The 19,510-nt window shown below is 37.5% G+C and overlaps 1 protein-coding gene and 1 long non-coding RNA gene across 11 annotated transcripts in view; both read right to left on the bottom strand.

Moving 5' to 3' along the window:
- The window catches only part of PRKD3 (protein kinase D3), a 74,153-nt gene that overhangs the window by 3,141 nt on the left and 51,502 nt on the right, over window positions 1-19,510 (bottom strand). For 8 of the 10 annotated variants that reach the window (XM_063789133.1, XM_009442300.5, XM_063789136.1 and 5 more), the window contains 7 exons: window positions 18,566-18,618; window positions 15,799-15,871; window positions 13,615-13,721; window positions 6,382-6,543; window positions 5,739-5,837; window positions 2,825-3,092; window positions 368-453 (listed from right to left, as the gene is read on the bottom strand). In XM_063789133.1, coding sequence (XP_063645203.1) covers window positions 368-453; window positions 2,825-3,092; window positions 5,739-5,837; window positions 6,382-6,543; window positions 13,615-13,721; window positions 15,799-15,871; window positions 18,566-18,618 — 848 coding nt within the window. The remainder of the gene's footprint in view (window positions 1-367; window positions 454-2,824; window positions 3,093-5,738; window positions 5,838-6,381; window positions 6,544-13,614; window positions 13,722-15,798; window positions 15,872-18,565; window positions 18,619-19,510) is intronic. The other 2 variants (XM_063789135.1, XM_063789134.1) reach the window with 2 other exon arrangements.
- Window positions 9,263-12,506, bottom strand: LOC134807822 (uncharacterized). The gene is made up of 2 exons (XR_010149151.1): window positions 12,424-12,506; window positions 9,263-9,359 (listed from the first exon to the last, which is right to left on the bottom strand). It is a non-coding gene; the product is annotated as an uncharacterized LOC134807822 (long non-coding RNA).

Raw genomic sequence — 19,510 nt, 5'->3', positions numbered from 1 at the left:
AAGTAACTTTGGGAGAATTAAGCCAAACATTTTAAAAAAATCTCTTCAATGCAAAAATAAATCCTTCAGTAGACATTTAAAATAAATTTGATAAATTAATATGTCATACTAATCTTACAAAAAGGTGAAATGAACACATAGGTCTATGAAAGGCTAAGTCATTGCTTTCAGTTCATGGGAGTTTAATTGCCTGTCATTACCGATTTGAATGCTGTACGGTTTCCAGAGATTCAGCCATAGTACAAATTAATCACTTAAGAGCACTTTTATTATTCTGCTGATCTTAAGAGTGGTCTCATTAGGTGGGACAAATCAGAGTGAACTACTCAAATGAGGATTGCCAAAGAGAGATTACATTTTTTTTTACCTGTAGCCAGGGATGACTAAGAGATTTGTCAACACTGTAACGTTTTCTCATCTTCACTTGAAGCAGATTGTTTATCAGATCAATTGCTAAGGGAAAAGACAAAACAAGATACATGAATTTGGGTGCACAGAGCACCCCAAACTTGTGACTGCCTAGAAGGCAGTTCAACCCATAGAAATACAGGGTTGAGGAATTTTTGCTTCTCAAGGACATGGACTTTTAGCTAACATGTAAAATGAATCATAAATGTTTACTGATTTAAGTGTATCTGTCAAATTTTCATTGCCTTTATAAGGCAGTATAGAGTACAGGTTAAAGTATATACTCTGGAACCTGACTGCCTGGGCTGAAGTCTGGTTCTGCCACCTACTAGCTGTGTGATACTAGGTCAGTTACTAAATTATACTATGCCTCAGTTTCCTCATGAAGTTGCTGACATATGTTAAGGGCTTAGAACAGTGCTTAGCACATAAGTGCTAAGTATTAACTATTATTATTTGAAGATGAATGAAACAGACTCTCTGATCCTCCCCACCCCGCTCCAATGCTAAAGAGCACTCTAGTCCCTGACTTGGTCTGGAAAAGCACTGCCTTGCCTCTATATATGGTCAGATTGAGGTGGTAACTTAACTACCAAAAGTTTACACTTTTAACAAATAGGTTTCAGGGTGTTTTAGTGTACATGGTGAGTTCTTGGCATATATATTTTATTCACTTATTTGGAGAATGATCAATTGCAAAACCAAGGCAACCAATAACTACATACTAACTACAGCCCTATATAATGGTACATTTGAAATATTGATAACAAAAGGCTAGACCCAGACACGAACCAAATGGAAAGACTTGTACCATCCTAGTTCTATTTCTTGTCTCTATACTACCAAACTAGCAAAGTGATTCTGATAGAAGAGGTCTACAGAACACACTGCCTCAGGAGGTCTGAGATAACACTGGTTAACATCAAAAAACATCTCTTATGAGCTTCTTCAATTAGCTTTCTTCATTACCAAGCAAACCTGCTACTGTCTTCACATGTTGTTCCTTAAACTTTTCCCAGTTTAATGGAATATTAGTTAATCCTATGATTAGGCCTAGTACTTTTGGAAAAACAAAAGAGATCTACCTATTACATGGGCTGGTTAAATCCAGATGGGGGTATTCCCCAGCACTGGTTCTATTAACTTCTATGGGGCAGTTAAATAATGTTTTAAGTAGTGTACTTGTCCTTCCTATCAGTATCAGTAGACTAAAGAGGGCCAGCCAACTTATTCTTGATGGGTACAGAACCAGAAGTTGCAAATTCAAAAGCCTTCACTAGGCAGGAAAAAGAGATGTATGCAGCTTCCCAGCAGAGGTCCACAGGAGAGAGGAAAACAAACTGCAGTGTGTCTGGTGAATATAAAGTTCATTCTAGGTATAAGGAACCAGAGCTAGGTATTCATTCATGGAGCTCACAGTCTTGTTCTGAAGATTAGAAAAGTCAATTATGAAAAGAATGAATACTTAAGAAAAAAATGGGGCTGGGTGCAGTGGCTCATGCCTGTAATCCCAGCACTTTGGGAGGTCAAGTTGGGAAGATCAATTGAGTGCAAGAGTTTGACACCAGCCTGGGCAACATAGTGGGACCCCATCTCTACAAAAAATTTAAAAATTAGCCAGGTGTGGGTGGCCCATGGTGCATACCCATCATCCCACCTAGTCAGGAGGCTGAGGTGGGAGGATCACTTGAGCCCAGGAAGTCGAGGCTGCAGTGAGCTGTGTTTGTGCACACTTCAGCCTGGGTGACAGAGGGAGACCCCGTCTCAATAAAAATAAAAAAAGATAATAAAAAAGCCCAAATGTTTTTTAGCCTAAGTAAATTTTGCAGTGTAGAGGAGTAGTCAGGGAACTTTATAGATGAGCCACAAATTAAGGGGTCCTCGAATTTTAATAGGAAGGATTGTAGACAAGGGAAAAACAGTCCCAAGCAAATTGCAGAAAACAGTTCAGAAGAGTAAACAACTAGGTTTGTGTAGGGAGTAGTGGGAGATGAGGCTAGAAGGTAAGCATGGACCATATCACAGATAACTATGCCTGTAAGGTGGTTAAAGAGAAGTGTTTGGGAGCACCATAAATGAAAGTAATGTTTCCTGAAGATAGATTTGGCAGTAGTGACTAGGAAGGACCAGAAAAGAGTTTAACAGGTAAGACAGTTAAAAAGATATTTTAGTGGTTTGACAATGAGGCCACTGGGGCCTATGTAAGTGCTATGCCTGGGAACTATACAGAAGACACAGATAAAAGTATAAAAAGAAGAGTGCTCAAAAAACTGGTAACTAGTTGAATTTGGAAGATGAATGGGAGATGTACTAAAAAGATAAGTTGCAAGAGACAGACTGATTTGGGATGAGAAAGATTTTTAGGCTTAAAACACATAGCCAATTTTTTTTTTTTTTTTTTTTTTTTTTTTTTTACCTTCACCAGAAATTTCTCTCCATGGATTTGGTGGGTACATAAATGCAGCATTTTGGATTTGGTCATTTATATCTTCATCCTCATTAAAAGGAAATGTGCCACTGAGGCTCACATAGATGATAACTCCCACTGACCACATATCTAGGGAACGGTTGTAACCTTTGCTCCGGAGAACTTCAGGGGCTAAGTATGCTGGAGTTCCTACCACAGATCTCCTGAATGACTTTTCACCAATGATGCGTGCAAATCCAAAGTCACACAGCTTCACCTGGAAATTGAAGGATGATGTTAATTTTGTATTATAGTGTTATATATGTAACTACCTGTCCCTAAATATAACACTGTATGTATCATTTCAACATACTTACCAGCTCTACTGATTATGAATATTAATCACAGATAAGGAAATTGTAAAATATCCTTTTCTCAAAAGGCAGGCACATTTATAGCCCTGTGATCCTGACTGACACAGTATGAAGAGCTTTCCTAGTACATATTTCAAAAGTTCTAGCTTCCAGAATACCAAATACCAGACTGGTGTTATAAGTGTTCTGATTTCTTATGAAATAGAGTATGCTGCTTTCTATCATTTGTCTTGTAAGATCACTCTTCCATCATCTGTGAGCAGGAATTGTTTCATTTCTGAATCCTTAGTGGCCTCACAGTGCCTGGACACATAAAGGTACTCAATGTTTGCTGAAGGAAAAATAAGTTACAGTATTAGCCACGTGTGGTGGCTCACACCTGTAATCCCAGCACTTTGGGAGGCCGAGGCGGGCGGATCACGAGGTCAGGAGATTGAGACCATCCTGGCTAATGCGGTGAAACCCCGTCTCTACTAAAGATACAAAAAAATTAGCCTGGCCTGGTGGCGGGTGCCTGTAGTCCCAGCTACTCGGGAGGCTGAAGCAGGAGAATGGCGTGAACCCAGGAGGCAGAGCTTGCAGTGAGTCGAGATTACGCCGCTGCAATCCAGCCTGGGTGACAGAGTGAAGACTCTGTCTCAAAAAAAAAAAAAAAAAAAAAAGTTACAGTATTTAAAAACATCCCTTGTTTTGCTTAATCCTAGAATCTCTTTTCCTAAGGATGTTATAAACTGGCAAGTAAATAAAACTGAGGTGTATTAAAGGTAACTTTAAATCGGGACACCAGTGGAATAATGCTGGAGACTGCCCCAGTGAGTAACAGCAACACTTTTCTATCACTGTGGAACAAATTATTTCTAGTTAGATGTTTAGATTTGAAAACAGTTATATGTAAAGGGAGCCATAGTCACTACCACATCCTCTCAAAAGAGAGTTCTAGAAGTTGATGAGCTTGGCAGAACTCAGAACACTTATCTTGCTGCCCAGATTTTTCTAGAGGCTCAAATCTGGGGGATTAATGACCACATCCATGCTGAACAAGCAAATGCCAGGTACTTTCTGGAGGAAATGCTCTGACTTAAAAAATGTCTTTAGCAAAAGCATTAATATAAATTGAGAGGAAAAAGATTTAAGCTGTAGAAAACAGTGGTACAAACAGTGCCTAGAAAACGAAGTGAAGTTATCAAATGCTGCTATTTCTGGGATGGTGGACTCTGACACATTTTTATGAATGATATTTGCTCAATATCATTACTGAATCTGGCTGCTTCTTGATTTCAGTGTCTTTGAAGAGTACGAATACTGAGCCTGAAGAAATACAAACTCTTTTTTTGTTGTTAAATGCCAGATTTCAGCTAACATCTTGATAAGGTAAAGACGACTTGGAAGTTTGGCAACTGATTAAAGAAGTGGAGCCATGGCTAACACTTGAGCATAAAAAGCGTATCAAGTAAATCACATTATTTTCCCTTTGCTTCTCATTGGAACACTGTGGATCACTAAAGTAGAGGTCAGAAAGTGAGAGTTTTAATGTTACCAGTAGGAGTGTGCATCTTTTGTCTACTATTTTGAAGATCAAATGAGATAATATATGGAAGCAGTTTATTTAAAACATTGCACCAACTATTAGGCAACCCTTTCGACCTCAAAATGATAGGGAATCACTTTTAACCACATAAACATAAAAAGAATATGATTACTACTTTAAAAGCTGAACGATTTTTAATATATCTTTTTATTTGAAAAGACAATTTGAGTTATATTTACCAACTGAAAACACCTGTTGTCCTTAGTCTTGCCATTTGTCTAAATGTACATGATTCAAATGTATATAAACAATAGTTTGGCAACAGATATTTGAGCTGATCGGAGGAATCATCCTTGCCAATTATGGAAAATGGCTGCAGGGTACCACCACCACCACTTATTTCTCAGGATGGTTGTTTCAGAATTTGGGTTATGATCCATTTCATAGGTCATGCAATAAATTTAGTGGATCAAGATGAACACTTGGAAAAAAACAAAACAAAACTCAACTGAATTAAGAAAAATCAGAGAGTGCTACATGTAGCCAGGACACAGAAGCACGATGCCATTGTGTGTATGTGTGGTGATGAGAAATGTTATTTTATGTAGGTTGTTTGAATACAATACTCTACATAGAAAAAGGAGGTGGCTGCCTGCCTCAACCAAAATCTATCTCCCATTTCCAGTAACACCCCATTTGTTTTATTTATGAGGTATTTATCCTAAGTACCATGCACCAACCAAGGTTTATACTTGCTCACTTCGTTCCCAGCCCCTGGGGAGAGGTGAATTGCAGAATCTATGTGCAGTTAAATCTTAAAAAGTCGTGAATATAAACAGTATAACTAATAACATCTGAATTCATTTAGTTATTAATCCTCACTGGTAGTTACAGGCTAAAAACTATTTTTGTAAGGTGGTATGCATTTTTAACCAACAGTACTTAGTACACTGCCTTTTATTATGTGGGTACTTTGAAAATGTTGCCAGAATCATTTAAAAGGTTCTGGAGAATATCTCACCTGAGGAAATGGCTCTGCTGATGCAAGCAGCACATTTTCTGGCTTTAAATCACAGTGCACAATATTCTTAAAATGCAGATTCCTCAAAGCAACAAGTATCTGTTATGAAAAAAGATTTTCTTTTCAATGTCTGGAAAATCACAAGTAAACCTCATGTGACTCCTTGAATGATTTAATTTGAAAACTCCACTATAGTTCATCAAGACTTAGCTAAAAGTGTGTTATTCTGCTCCTTAAGGTTAACAATTCCCACAATCACCCAACATGTAAAAGCACTGCTATTTAATTATTTTAGTTTTTAGCTGGGTACAGTGGCTCATGCCTGTAATCCCAGCACTTTGGGAGACCTAGGCAGGTGGATCACTTGAGGCAAGGAGTTCGAGACCAGCTTGGCCAACATGGTGAAACCCCAGCTCTACTAAAAATACAAAAATTAGCCAGGCGTGGTGGCACACATCTGCAATCCCAGATACTTGGGAGGCTGAGGCATGAGAATCACTTGAATCCAGGAGGCAGAGGTTGCAGTGAGCCAGACTGCACCACTGCACTCCAGCCTAGGTGACAGAGTAAGACTCTTGTCTTAAAAAAAAAAAAAATTAGTTTTTAATCGCTAGTTAAAAAAAAAAAAAAGGAGTTAAAATACCTGTGTGACCATGAATTTAGTAATTCGTTCTGGAAGCCGACTTTTCTCACTGGATAGAATCATTTCCAACATATCTCCATGCAGCTTTTCCATTACTACAAAGACTCGTTCTGGGGTTTCAAACATACATTCCAGGTTTACAATCCCAGGATGGTGCAAATTCTGAAGACAGGTTGCAAGATATTTACATGAGCAACTTAGGCAGAGAAACAGTTTTACTAATATCTAGATGTGCTATGATTGTCTGAAATGGCACAGAAAGAAAAAAGCCTAGAGAAGTAAACAAAGCAAACAAAATAAAAATTACAATCAATGAAAAGGATCTTAGGTTTTAATTCTCCAAGTTGTGTACTGGAGAGTAGCCGCACTGAGGGGACAGAATGTTCTCCTAATTTGATTATATAATCACTCTTGTCCATTACTACTACTTTTCCTTCCTTCTCACTTGAAAAATCTGACACTGCTCTAATTTCATGCTTTCCCTGAATAGGCACCAACTGCCCATAAGTTTTTAGTCAATTACACAGAAACCTTTGACTCTTGGGGGCTGTATTTGTGATGGTATTTGCTTAAGAGTTTTATTTCTAAGGTAGTTATTTATCTAAGTCTTGATTCTTATAATATTATAATGATTAATTCCCTTTTTTTAGGCTCAACATCTCTACCCGCATTATCATGTTTCTTGATCACAACTAGGTTACAAGGGTTGGAGATACACAAAGATGAATGCCATACTATTTATGCTTATAAAAAAGCAATTTATCTTTTGTTCTGCTACAGAAAATCCTTCCTCAAAAACAAATTCATGAAGTCAGCCTTGCTCAAACACCTTCAGTGGCTCTTTATTTCTGGACATAAATCTAAATTCCTTTGTCAACATTTTGAGATCTTCAATAACCTGGTTTCAGTCTTCCAATTTAATCTTAAATATGTTCTACTGAATGAACCAAGTGCTTAAACAATTTTTATTCCTTATTAATAAAAATACAGGCTGGGTGTGGTGGCTCACGCCTGTAATCCCAGCACTTTGGGAAGCTGAGGCAGGTGGATCATTTGAGGTCAGGAGTTCGAGACCAGCGTAGCAAACATGGTGAAATCCTGTCTCTACCAAAAATACAAAAACTAACCAGGTGTGGTGACAGGTATCTGTAAACCCAGCTACTCGGGAGGCTGAGGCAGGAGAATCACTTGAACCTGGGAGGCGGAGGCTGCAGTGAGCCGAGATCATGCCATTGCACTCCAGCCTGGGAGACAGAGCGAGACTTTGTCTCAAATAAAAAAAAGGCCGGGCGCGGTGGCTCACGCCTGTAATCCCAACATTTTGCGAGGCCAAGGCAGGCGGATCACCTGAGATCGGGAGTTCGAGACCAGCCTGACCAACATGGAGAAACCTAGTCTCTACTAAAAATACAAAATTAGCCGGGTGTGGTGGCGCAAGCCTGTAATCCCAGCTACTCGGGAGGCTGAGGCAGGAGAATTGCTTGAACCTGGGAGGCAGAGGTTGCGGTGAGCTGAGATCGCGCCATTGCGCTCTAGCCTGGGCAACAAGAGCAAAACTCTATCTCAAAAACAAAACAAACAAACAAAAAAAACCCAGACGGTCCCCAACTTACAATGGTTCAACTTACAATTTTTCAACTGTAGAATGGTACAAAAGTGGTATGCATTCATTCAGTAAAAACCGTATTTTGAATACCTGCACAACCATTCCGTTTTTTTTGAGTATTCATAAATTACATAAGATATTCAACACATTAGTGTATAATGGTCTTTGTGTTAGATGATTTTGCCCAACTGTAGGCTAATGTAAGCGACTGTGCTTAAGGTAGGCTACACGGGGCTAAGTTGTGTTCAGCAGGTATTTTTATCTACTTAGTCATTTTCAAACTTAAGATGGGTTTATGGAGATATGACCCCGTCGCAAAATGAGGAGCATCCTGTACATTTTTCTTTAGCTTTTTTCCTTAATATGGCTAGCCGATTATGCTAGGGGGACTCACATGTTTTTGGCCTATGTGAGGCTGAGTTCCATGTCTAAGATGTTTCTTGAAGCCTTAATTTTAGCCCACATTCTCTCTCTTTGGGACTACTGCAGTAGTTTCCACTGTATTGTTATAATGTGTGTATTTTACTCCATTGTTTAATAAACTCTCTGAGGCACAGATTGTTTCAGTTATTTTAGCTCAATATCTGCATCATAGTAGGTGTTTTCAAAAATGTTTAGAAAGTGAAATAACAACAAATGCAAAATAGACTTGTTTGCTAATCATTTTAAACCAATTTTATGAGATCGTTTTCCAAGCAGCAAAATACAAAATGACAACATTATAGTAGATAAATGAAACTCAAATACCCCATAGTGGTGGGGTGTGACAATGGCAATAAGCAGTGTAAGATTCAGAATATTATAACTTTTATCAACAGAGGTTGAAATGTGACTGTTTTGCTATGCCATAGTTGGCTGGCTCTATGCTTTTTCCCCCCTGCCCTCCTTTAAAAACACGTGGACACACAAAAATAGAAGTATGCTATAACATTATTTTTCTCCCTTAACAACTTCCTCTATTGGTTTACATTTTCTATTTCCTCTGGAGTATGTTTTAGTAAGTTATACTTTCATTGAGAATTACCCATTTTCTCCAAGTTTCCAAATTTATCTGATAGAGATGAGCAAAGTATCATAAGATTCCTTCCCCCCCCGTATTTGTGGTTATCTCCCTAAGATCATTTTGTATATTCTTCTTTGCTTAGGATGGCCATTTTATTTTTACATACCTCCTCCCTTCCCCCGCACAGCAAACCAGCTTTTGGCTTTATTATTTCTTTTCTGTATTTATTAATTTTCATTTTTGATCTGTTATTCCTTTCTGCTTTCTTTAGGTTTATTTTATTGTTCATTCTTCAACTCCTTGAGTTAGATTCTTAATTCACTTATTTTCATTCTTTCTTGCTTAATATTTGAGGTTATAAAGCTTTTTCTGAAAGACAGTACAAAGGCGCTGATATATATGCAGTATTTTCAGGTTTTCTAAATATTCTGAAATTTTGATTTCGTTCTTTGATTCAAAAATTAGTATTTTAAAGTTTTCATGTAGGAGCTTGTTTTCTGATTTTGTAATTTATTTCTGCTTTAATGCATTGAGATCAAAGAATACTGTTTATACGACTGCTTTTTTGAATTAATGAGGCATTCTTTGTTTTTAGGGTACAGAGGTCAGTATAATCTGCTTAGATCTACCTTACTCTGTTTAGACCTTGTACGTTCTTAATTATTTTTGTCTACTCCATTTCTCATGGACTACTGATGTGTTTGTTTCTCCTTGTTTTTAGTTTTTCTTTATAAATGTTTATGGTGTTATTTGGTGTAGTATGATTTTCACTCTTCCACTGTTAAAGTGGCCTTCTTTCATTTCATTTAATGTGTTTTCCCTTGAGTTAAATCTTATCAGATCATGACCCTCAAATGGCTTTTTGTTTGGAGAAGGGACCTTTGGAGGACATAAGGGCTGTAGATTTCAGAAAGAATCAGCAAAAACAGTTGTGTTGTCTCTTCCTGAAGAGACATGCACCTCTGCTTCATCTTCACTGGTGTTGGAAATCTACATGATTTTATAGTTTTGAATTCTCATCTTTTTTTTAAAGTATGCTCACTTCTGTTAATCATTTTTCTTATAGCTTTGGGGTAGCTTCCAAGATGAGAACGGGAAAATGCCGAATTTACACCACAATGTTCAAACCAGAAATTTCCCTCTAGGTTTTTGATAACGTTTTCTAATTACATAGGTACCTACAAGAACACCACACCTTTTCTCCCACTACTCTACTACCCTCTTCAGGCAAGACAGCAAAAGAAACATTTTACATTACCACATAATCTAGGAAACAAAAGGAACCTCCCCTCCCCAATTTTTTTCCTGCTCTACAACATCCTCCCTAGATGTGGCCAGGTTGACAGTTTATGTAGGCATGGCTCTTTTTCTGTGTAACTGTATATAGACATATATAATGTACACATTACTTTAAAAAGTTAAAGGGAGTCATTCCAAAGTTTTTTTCAATCTAACAATGTATTGTAATTTCCCACATAATACATTTATTCATTAAATATTAAATAAGAATTTGCCGTGTACCCAGTACTATGTAGGTATTCTGGATTCATTATTAAACAAAACTTGACAAAGATCCCTTGTCTCGCAGAGCTTATAAATTGCAGCAAGGTGAGACAGACAATGGGAAATAAAATAGTAAATTACCTAGTATGAAGGTGATAAGTGCCATGGAGAAAAGAAAGAGTTAAGGTAGGGGAGTGGAGGGGTGGGAGGGTGGGTTTAATGCTGAATACAATGTGGAGGCTTCATTGAGGAAATGATATTTGGGCAAAATCCTGAAGGAGACAAGGGAGTATGACATGCAGATATTTGAGGGAGAAAGCATTCCAGGCAGAGGAAACAGCTAATGCAAAGCCTTTTGAGACAGAAGCATGTCTGGCATGTTTGAGATATAGCAAGAAAGTCAACATGGCTATTTTTAGGGGGGGGAAAAAAGACTCAATTTGTTGTGTATATTGTCTGCAGTGGGATCTTTTTCAAGTGATTTTGATTCAGTTTCATAAAGAATAATCACAGGTATCTAAAAATGGGATGTGCTCATTTCTATTAAACAGAATTACAAAGCCTGTCACCAAGAGCTCAAGAGATTGGATACTCCTGGATAAACTGTAAGGTCACTTCTAAATCAATGATCCTGTGATTTTTCCTCCTTGCCACCGGAAAGGCCAAAGCTGTAGTCTTAATAATAATATGCGCAATCTTCACCCCATCTTTTCTCTAAGTATGTGGGCATGGGAAAGAAAAGCTATGGACGCCTCTAGGGATGCAGGTAAAGGTATCAACAGCAGGATGAACTACAGGAGTTCAGACAGCCTTTCAGGTTTGGGTGATGAGGGAGGACTACAGGTAAGAATGACACGGGGCAAAGATGGAAAAGGAAAGATGATACAGTTGGATGGGGAAGAGGAGAGCCAAAAGGTGGTGTGAGTGCGTTTAACAGTGTAGTAGGTTACTTCCAACCCATGTGAAAAAGTTTAGCTGTGATGCTCACATAACTAAATCTTATGAAACTAATTTCAGTAAATGAGGTGTGATTTTTAAAAAGATTCCTTTTAAGAAGTATATTTCCTACATGAATTCAGATTGTACTAATAGAATATTCTAGAATATCAATATTCTATATGAATAATATTCATATACAAAGTTAGCTAAAGTTCATCTTTATACTACACACACACACACACACACACACACACAAACACACACACAGAGTGGGTCGGTCCAATGATGTAAAGTAGAAAGTGCATATGGTTTGCAGACAGACTTAGATTCAAACTCTGAACCTGCCTTCCTGCTGGGTGATGTTGAGAAAAAGTACTTAAGTATAAATGCTGACACAAGGAAAGCCAAATATAAAAGTATAAATATCTTACATAAACAATTTGAAGAGAATCTACAACAAAGATAGTCTTGTATTAAATTTAGTATGAAAATAGCAGAGAGACATCCTACAATCTATTCCCAGTTTGGGCAATATTGATGAAAATAACCAAAATGATATAATAATGAAGTTTTTCATACTGTGCATTACCTGGTTATTCCTAAATTTAGTTATTATGATCCATAGCTGATAAGAGGAAAAAAGCTTCAGTGCTTACTCAGAGCTGTGTTTGTGATCAAGAAGAAATCAATCCATAGGAATATATCCTTAATTTTTATTGTTTCGCTTACTAGTTGGACAATGAGGGTTCCAAAATTAGATACGCAAAAATACCTGACAACATATTCATACTCTTCATATTCAACAGAGTATGAATGCTATTAATATTCTATTTAAAGGTAGCTTTATAGGAGGAGGCAGCCTTGATATGACCACAGGTACCTACTTGACCACAAGCTTTTTGATTATCATGCCTCTGAAAAAGTGAGGTAAATGTTACTATTAGCAACAAGTAACATAATAAATGTAAAATGAATCATTTAAGTTTCTTACCTTCTTCAAGGAAACTCAAGTTCAGAAGGAGGCTGTCTTCTTGAATTTCACCCAAAGCAAATGGGGCTCTGACAGCATTAACCATTTTTTTTTGTTGTTGAGACGGAGTTTCCCTCTTGTTGCCCAGGCTGGAGTGCAATGGCATGATCTCAGCTCACTGCAACCTCTGCCTCCCAGGTACAAGTGATTCTCCTGTCTCAGCCTCCCAAGTAGCTCAGATTACAGGCATGTGCCACCACACCTGGCTTTTTTTTTTTTTTTTTGAGATGGAGTTTTGCTGTTGTTGCCCAGGCTGGAGTGCAATGGCACAATCTTGGCTAACTGCAGCCTCCACCTTCCAGGTTCAAGCGATTCTCCTGCCTCAGCCTCCTGAGTAGCTGGGATTATGGGCATGCGCCACCGTGCCCGGCCTAGTTTTTTTGTATTTAGTAGAGATGGGGTCTCACCATGTTAGTCAGGCTGGTCCCGAACTCCTAACCTCAGGTGATCCACCCGCCTTGGCCTCCCAAAGTGCTGGGATTATAGGTGCGCACCACCTCACCTGGCCAGAATGAGCTATTATACGACCATGATTTCTTTAATAATATGCAAAAACTATATAACATACATTTGCATATTATAAATTATTTATATGATATTCAGAAAATGATCCAAGGATCAAGCTAAATTTTAATCTTCTAGATGACCGCCCCCAAGGGGTAAAAATGCTAGATGAAAAACATATAGGAATTTATGGAATTGAAATCATTGCCAATATATCTTTAAAATACGCCCCAATCGACTAAGCCATTACAAAATTAGAGTTTTTAATTAATGAAATAAGTGCTGTTAAAAGGTACATAATTTTAAAGCAATCTTTATTTGCACAGTAATTGCTATGACAAGCATGTCACCTGTGAAAACTGGATGGGTAAAACAGCAACCTTCTAACAAAATGTGGCAAAGTATCCTAAGTATTTTGAGCTCCTGGAATGAATTAAGAATGAAATTTTACTTTTTTAAAAAAGATTTTACTCACGAAAATGTGTTCTAAAACTACTACCATAAAGCAAGATATTGGCAGTCCCTATAATGCCTATATTACCATAATCTAATTTTGCCTTCTTAAAAAAAAAAAAAAAAAAGAGAAGCAGTTAATTCAGATTCTTACCAGCCTCTTTAATAAACCAGTTTTTTATTTTTTATTTTTACCTGTAAAATAGCCACTTCATTACGGAGTTGACTTTCTTGTTTTGTGGGGAATCTCATCTTATCAATTACTTTAATAGCCACATCCCTCCCAGTCTTTCTATGTTTTCCTATTAAGAAAAAAAGAACAGGAACGAATGAAGCAAACTGACAGCTTTATTAGGGAGTTGTCCACAAACTGAAATTTATATGTATTTACTCTTGAGTTTTCTTTTTGGCTCATTTTTGTTCTTTCTCCACACTCCTTCACTCACCTTTAATTTAGGAAAAAATTGTTTTCCCCTCCATACATAATATTTGCCCCTAATAAAGTCAGCTGCATTATCTAAACAGGAGAAAATTTGAATGAACTTGTTGCTGAAAAGTAATCTACCTTGTTAAATCAATGATAGTTAATTACCCTGACCTAGTCCTTCAGAGACTCTGTCAAGATGGAAATACTGTATGAATGAATCAATTTTATTCTAGATTCAATGAGTCAGCACAGAGTGATTTAACCATGTACCCACAAACTCTGGGTGTCTCTATATTCTAGAATCTAGATATAAAAAATTTATATTTGTCTCTATATTCTAGAATCTAGATATTAAAAAAAGGTAGAAGTTTATTATAATGAACAGTCATTCCCTCATTTATTAATTCAAATTAACTAGTTATACCTATTATGTACTAGGTATGCCTTTAGATACTACAGATTAAGCAGTGAAAATGACAGGTATATTTTTGGTATTTGTTCTTCAAATATGTATCTGACTTGCTCTTCTCTACACAGCTATTTATTTTAGATTAACTCATTTGTCTCAATGGCACAATCGTAAGTCTACTTGAAAAGACTGAACAAATGTGTGCATTTTTGGTAAGAAGCCAAAGGTACCTCGGACAGTTCTTTGTTCCTCTGATGACAGGAAGTCCTCCAGAGATGTAACTACTCTTAAAACTGACAAATCTGAAGTTGCAAACCATAGATATTATATATGCATGCAGAGTCAACACATTTTCTAGGCGACTGCTTTATGTCACAATACTAGGTGCTAGGAATACAAAGAAGATCCAGACATCTCACAGCCAACGCTCCAATAAAGTTCAGTGGGAAGACAATAATGTAAACCCAAAGGGTAATAGATATTGTGATAGAAGTATGTTGGGTAGCAGGAGTACCAAAGGGGAACAATGTTTTTATTTGATGGAGAAATAGGTATGGGGACAAGAAATTTCCACAGAGGAAGCCCTTTAGTTGAGCCCTGAAGTATGAAAAAATGTGCACTAGAAGAGACAAAGGGATGGAGAAGGAGCAGAGAGGCAAAGGGTATGGAGGCATGTAAATAGGACTGAAAGATAGAAAGCAAAGAGGAAGCTGCAATTAGATCTGAGGCTAGAGAAGCAGGGATAAATCACAGCAGCCTTGAAATCCTCTGCTAAGAAAACTGGCTATGAATCTGTAGATGACTGTGAACCACTTAAGGGTTCTATGTGAGGTAATACTAATATCAGATGTGAATTTTCTGAAAGATTCACTCCAAGAGTTGTATGAAAAGAAGGTAAGAATGGAGGCAGAACAGCCAACTAGGAAACTACTGTACCAAGTCTTAGCAAGGGATAACAAGGGTTTAACATTTCTTTCTTAGTACCTTTACATATATTAAGTTTAATTAATATTTAAGCCCTATGAGCTACACAGGTCAGGTTTTATTAGTTCCATTAAACAGTTGAAGATGCTAACGCACAGTAAGGTTAAATGACTTCATCAATATCCTAAATCGCAAAGTTGGATTTCAGGTTCAGGTTTTCAGACTTAATAGAACAATCATGCCAACAGTAGACAAATGGTGCCATTTGTGTTGGAAAACTAGTAGGGAATATACTTCAATGAATAAGCCCACTCAGCCCAACATAAACTTCAAACCATCTCCCCCCTGCCTCCGACAAACATCTGTATGTGTGAGCTACAAGAAGAGATAAAACATACTGTAAAATTTTCTGATTCTGTTAATTTTTAAAGTTTGCAATGACATTAAGGGAAGAATACTCAAATTACAGTGAGAAGGATTTAGCTGAAAGATAACAAGTCAGCCTTTAAAAAAAGGGCACTGGACAAAACTATGAGATGACAAAACAGCTGTCAGATGTTTTACATTTTCCAGTTTTTAAAATAATGTGTACAATATGCAAACGGCTGTAGTTGCTTACCTCCATAAACGATGCCAAACTGGCCTGAACCAAGCACCTCATCTGCAAAGATCTGGTAAACAGTACTGATATCCTGGTAGGATAAAGTAAGGAGTTAGTATTATTTATTTCTATAATACAATGTCAACATCTCTGACTTTCTTCATCCAAATACTTCAATACATTTTTGTTTATGTTAGAAGCAGCTAATTTCCATAAAGTGCAAACTATTTTATGAAAACACAGGCTTTCTATGTTCTAATAAGAGGTTAAGCCCAAATTTTATGTGCAAGTATAATGTATTGTGTAAGACTTTCAGGAAAAAAATGCTTTGCATTTTAAAAATCTTGTATTTAGGCCTGGCGTGGTGGCTCACGCCTGTAATCCCAGCACTTTGGGAGGCTGAGGCAGGTGGATCACCTGAGGTTGTGTGTTCCAGACCAGCCTGACCAACAAGGAGAAACCCCATCTCTACTAAAAATACAAGATTAGCCAGGTGAGATGGTGCATGCCTGTAATCCTAGCTACTCGGGAGGCTGAGGCAGGAGAATCGCTTGAACCCAGGAGGCAGAGGTTGTGGTGAGCCAAGATTGTGCCACTGCACTCCAGCCTGGGCAACAAGAGCGAGACTCCATCTCAAGAAAAAAAAAAATCTTGTATTTATTAAGTAGTGATCTATAAAAGTAAATCTACCTAAAAAAAATTAAAAATGAAATTTTACCTATTTTACCTTTAAGGAGATTTGCTCTCTTTGATTTTTGGGAAAAAAAAACAAAACTCAAAAGTTCATATTACTGGGATTAGCCTAACTTTGAGAGACTGAAGAAAAGAATATGTATGAGAGAAAGTCTGTAACTGAAATCCATTCCTCTATCTTTCCTCACTGCTCTTCGCCCCCTTCCCTTTTTTTTCTTCTTTGTAGTATTTGTTGCTGTCAGAACTAACAGAACTAATATACTAATTTGGGATGTTTAGTGTCAAAATTGCATTACAGGTGTGACTGATGAAAGAAAGACAAAGTGGAACTTCACTTAGCAGACCCACACTTATAAAGACAAAGCCTCAGCCCTGCAGCAAAAGCCAGTGAATATGCATGTATATATGTTAAGTTGTAATTAAAATTTTAAGGTTTGTAAGAACCATTTTTATAAGCCTCCCAACTTTAATCTTTTTGTTTAACCAAATTTTGGTTCTAATCAGATTAGGAGGCATCCAATGCATATATAATAACTGCTAGGAAAGTGTATGTGTATGTATGTATGTGTATATATATTTGTTAAACAAAAGCCAATTCTGAATCCTTTTCCCCCATGACATGGATGGAGATATCCTCAGTTCCCATGGGATTATTCAAAATTTGAGTGCTCATGATTTTTGATATTCCTCCTTATCTCCCCAAGAATATGCTGTCTATTCTACCTCTCAACAGGACAAGAGACTCATAGATTATATCTCTGAAATGTTCTATCTCCAATAACACTACTAGAGTCCAATCTTCATTGCAGTCTTAGAAATCTTAACATTTATATGTTAGAGAACTATAACAGCTAAGTGCCCCAAGTAGAAAAATGGAGATTTTATTCTGAGAAATTATATATAACAATTTAACAATTTTCTGACTTCCTTTTCTAGCCTGTTTTCCCTCTAGTCCAGGGGTTAGCAAACTCCAGCTTGTGGGCAAAATCCAGCCTGTTGCCTCTTTTTTGTATGGCCCCGATCTAAAAATGGTCTTTAAATGACTGGACAAATCAAAATAATATTCTGTGACATGTAAATATTAAATGAAATTCAATTTCAGGGTCCATAAATAAAGTTTTATTGGAACACAGCCATGCCTGTTCACTTATGTATTGCCTATAGCTGCTTTCTTGTCACAACCACATAGCTGCATAGTTGTATATGGTCCACAACAGGGGTCCCCAAGCCCCAGGCCACAGACTGGTAACTGTTTGTGGCCTGTTAGGAACCAGGCTGCACAGCAGGTGAGCAGCAGGTTAGCAAGCATTACTGCCCAAGCTCCGCCTCCTGCCATATCAGCAGAGGCATTAGATTCTCAGAGGAGGGCAAACCCTACTGTGAACTGTGCATGCGAGGGATCTAGGTTGTGTGTTCCTTATGAGAATCTGATGATCTGACATGGTTCATTCCGAAACCATCTCCCAACCCCCTACCTCCGTGGAAAAACTCTTCCACAAAACCAGTCCCTGGTGCCAAAAAGGTTAGGGACTGCTGGTCTACAAAGCCTAAGGTACTTACTAAAAAGTTTACGGAAAAAGTTGCTGACCTGTTATAAAACCCTCAACATACCTATATACACCAGCCAAACTTAATTTATTCATAATTCCTTAAGAGTCCATTTCCTGCTTCCCTGTTTGTTCATCCTAGTGCTCCTGTACTTGCATGAAAGGTTGTTCCCCAACCCTCATCCATTCAGCACTTCTGTCAGTAATCCATTCCATCCTTTCAGGTATAGCTCAAATTGCACTTCCTTTAGGAAGCTTCCCCTGCTGACCCCACAAGAAGTAATGTCTGCCTTCTCTTTGAACCAGTCTTATCACTTTGTAACATTGTAATGTAACTTTTTCTAGTGAAAAAGTTAGCTTTATTTTTAATTTTAAAAATCTGCCTTAGTTTCCTCTATAAAGCAGAACTCTTTAGGGAAGTTGTCAACCGCAAAGTCTAGCCTAGTACTTTGGGCGATGAACCAATTTCTCTAATAAAGATTTTCACCTTTTATTTTCCTTATTTTAATCACCCAGTTTACACATTAGCTATAACGATTACTTACCACATTCTCCTGAATCTGACAATTAGATACAGAGATACTTGTAGACAAATCTTCTGTAAAATATAAAAAAGACAAAATTTAGTATATGACAATATTATTAATCTTTACTGACATGTGAATGCTCATGGTACATCAAACTTTAAAAAGTTTAGCACACAGTTAATACAATTATGTACATTAACAAAATCTACACATACAACCCATCAACAGGAAACTAGATAAAATATGATACATCCATACAAAAGAATACTATCTCAACATTTAATCGATGATGTAGGACTATAAATACTGAATCAGAAAGTCAGAAAGCTAGTTATGATTATTACTGAGTTAAAAAGGGAAGTTGCACTGTAATCCCAGTGCATTAGGACGCTGAGGCAGGAGGATCACTTGAGCCCAGGAGTATGAGACCACCTCGGCTACATGATACCCTATCTCTAAAAAAATTTTAAAATTAGCCAGGCATAGTGGTGTGCACCTGTAGTCCTAGCTACTCAGGAGGCTGAGACAGGAGGATCTGAGCCCTGGAGTTTGAGGTTACAGCGAGTTATGATTTGCGCACTGCACTCTCACCTGGGTGACATAGCAAGACCCTGTCTCTTGGTGGGGGGAGGGGGGGAAGTGGAGTCAAGGGAATTGCAGGGTAGCAGTGCTTAAATTAAAAACAAAAATCTGTGATTACTTTTGGTGAGTGGAAGAGGTGGGGTTGGGGGACAAAGAGTTTTTATACACTTCTAAATTGCTTGCATTTTTATAATTTTATAATGTTGTTTTTTGGTACTTTAATACATTTATTGCCTGAAATAAATCACCTCATTTATCTTTTAAAGAGTGTGTAAGTGCCTGTATTGTTTTCTGAGGAAACAGTCCTAGTTTTAATTAGAATGACATAGAGTTCTGTCTAAAAACCTCCAAAACTTAAGAACCACTGTGAAACATCCATCT

Source organism: Pan troglodytes, chromosome 12 (assembly GCF_028858775.2).
Source record: "Pan troglodytes isolate AG18354 chromosome 12, NHGRI_mPanTro3-v2.0_pri, whole genome shotgun sequence".
NCBI lineage: Eukaryota > Metazoa > Chordata > Mammalia > Primates > Hominidae > Pan > Pan troglodytes.
This window is presented reverse-complemented; position numbering and strand designations above follow the sequence as displayed.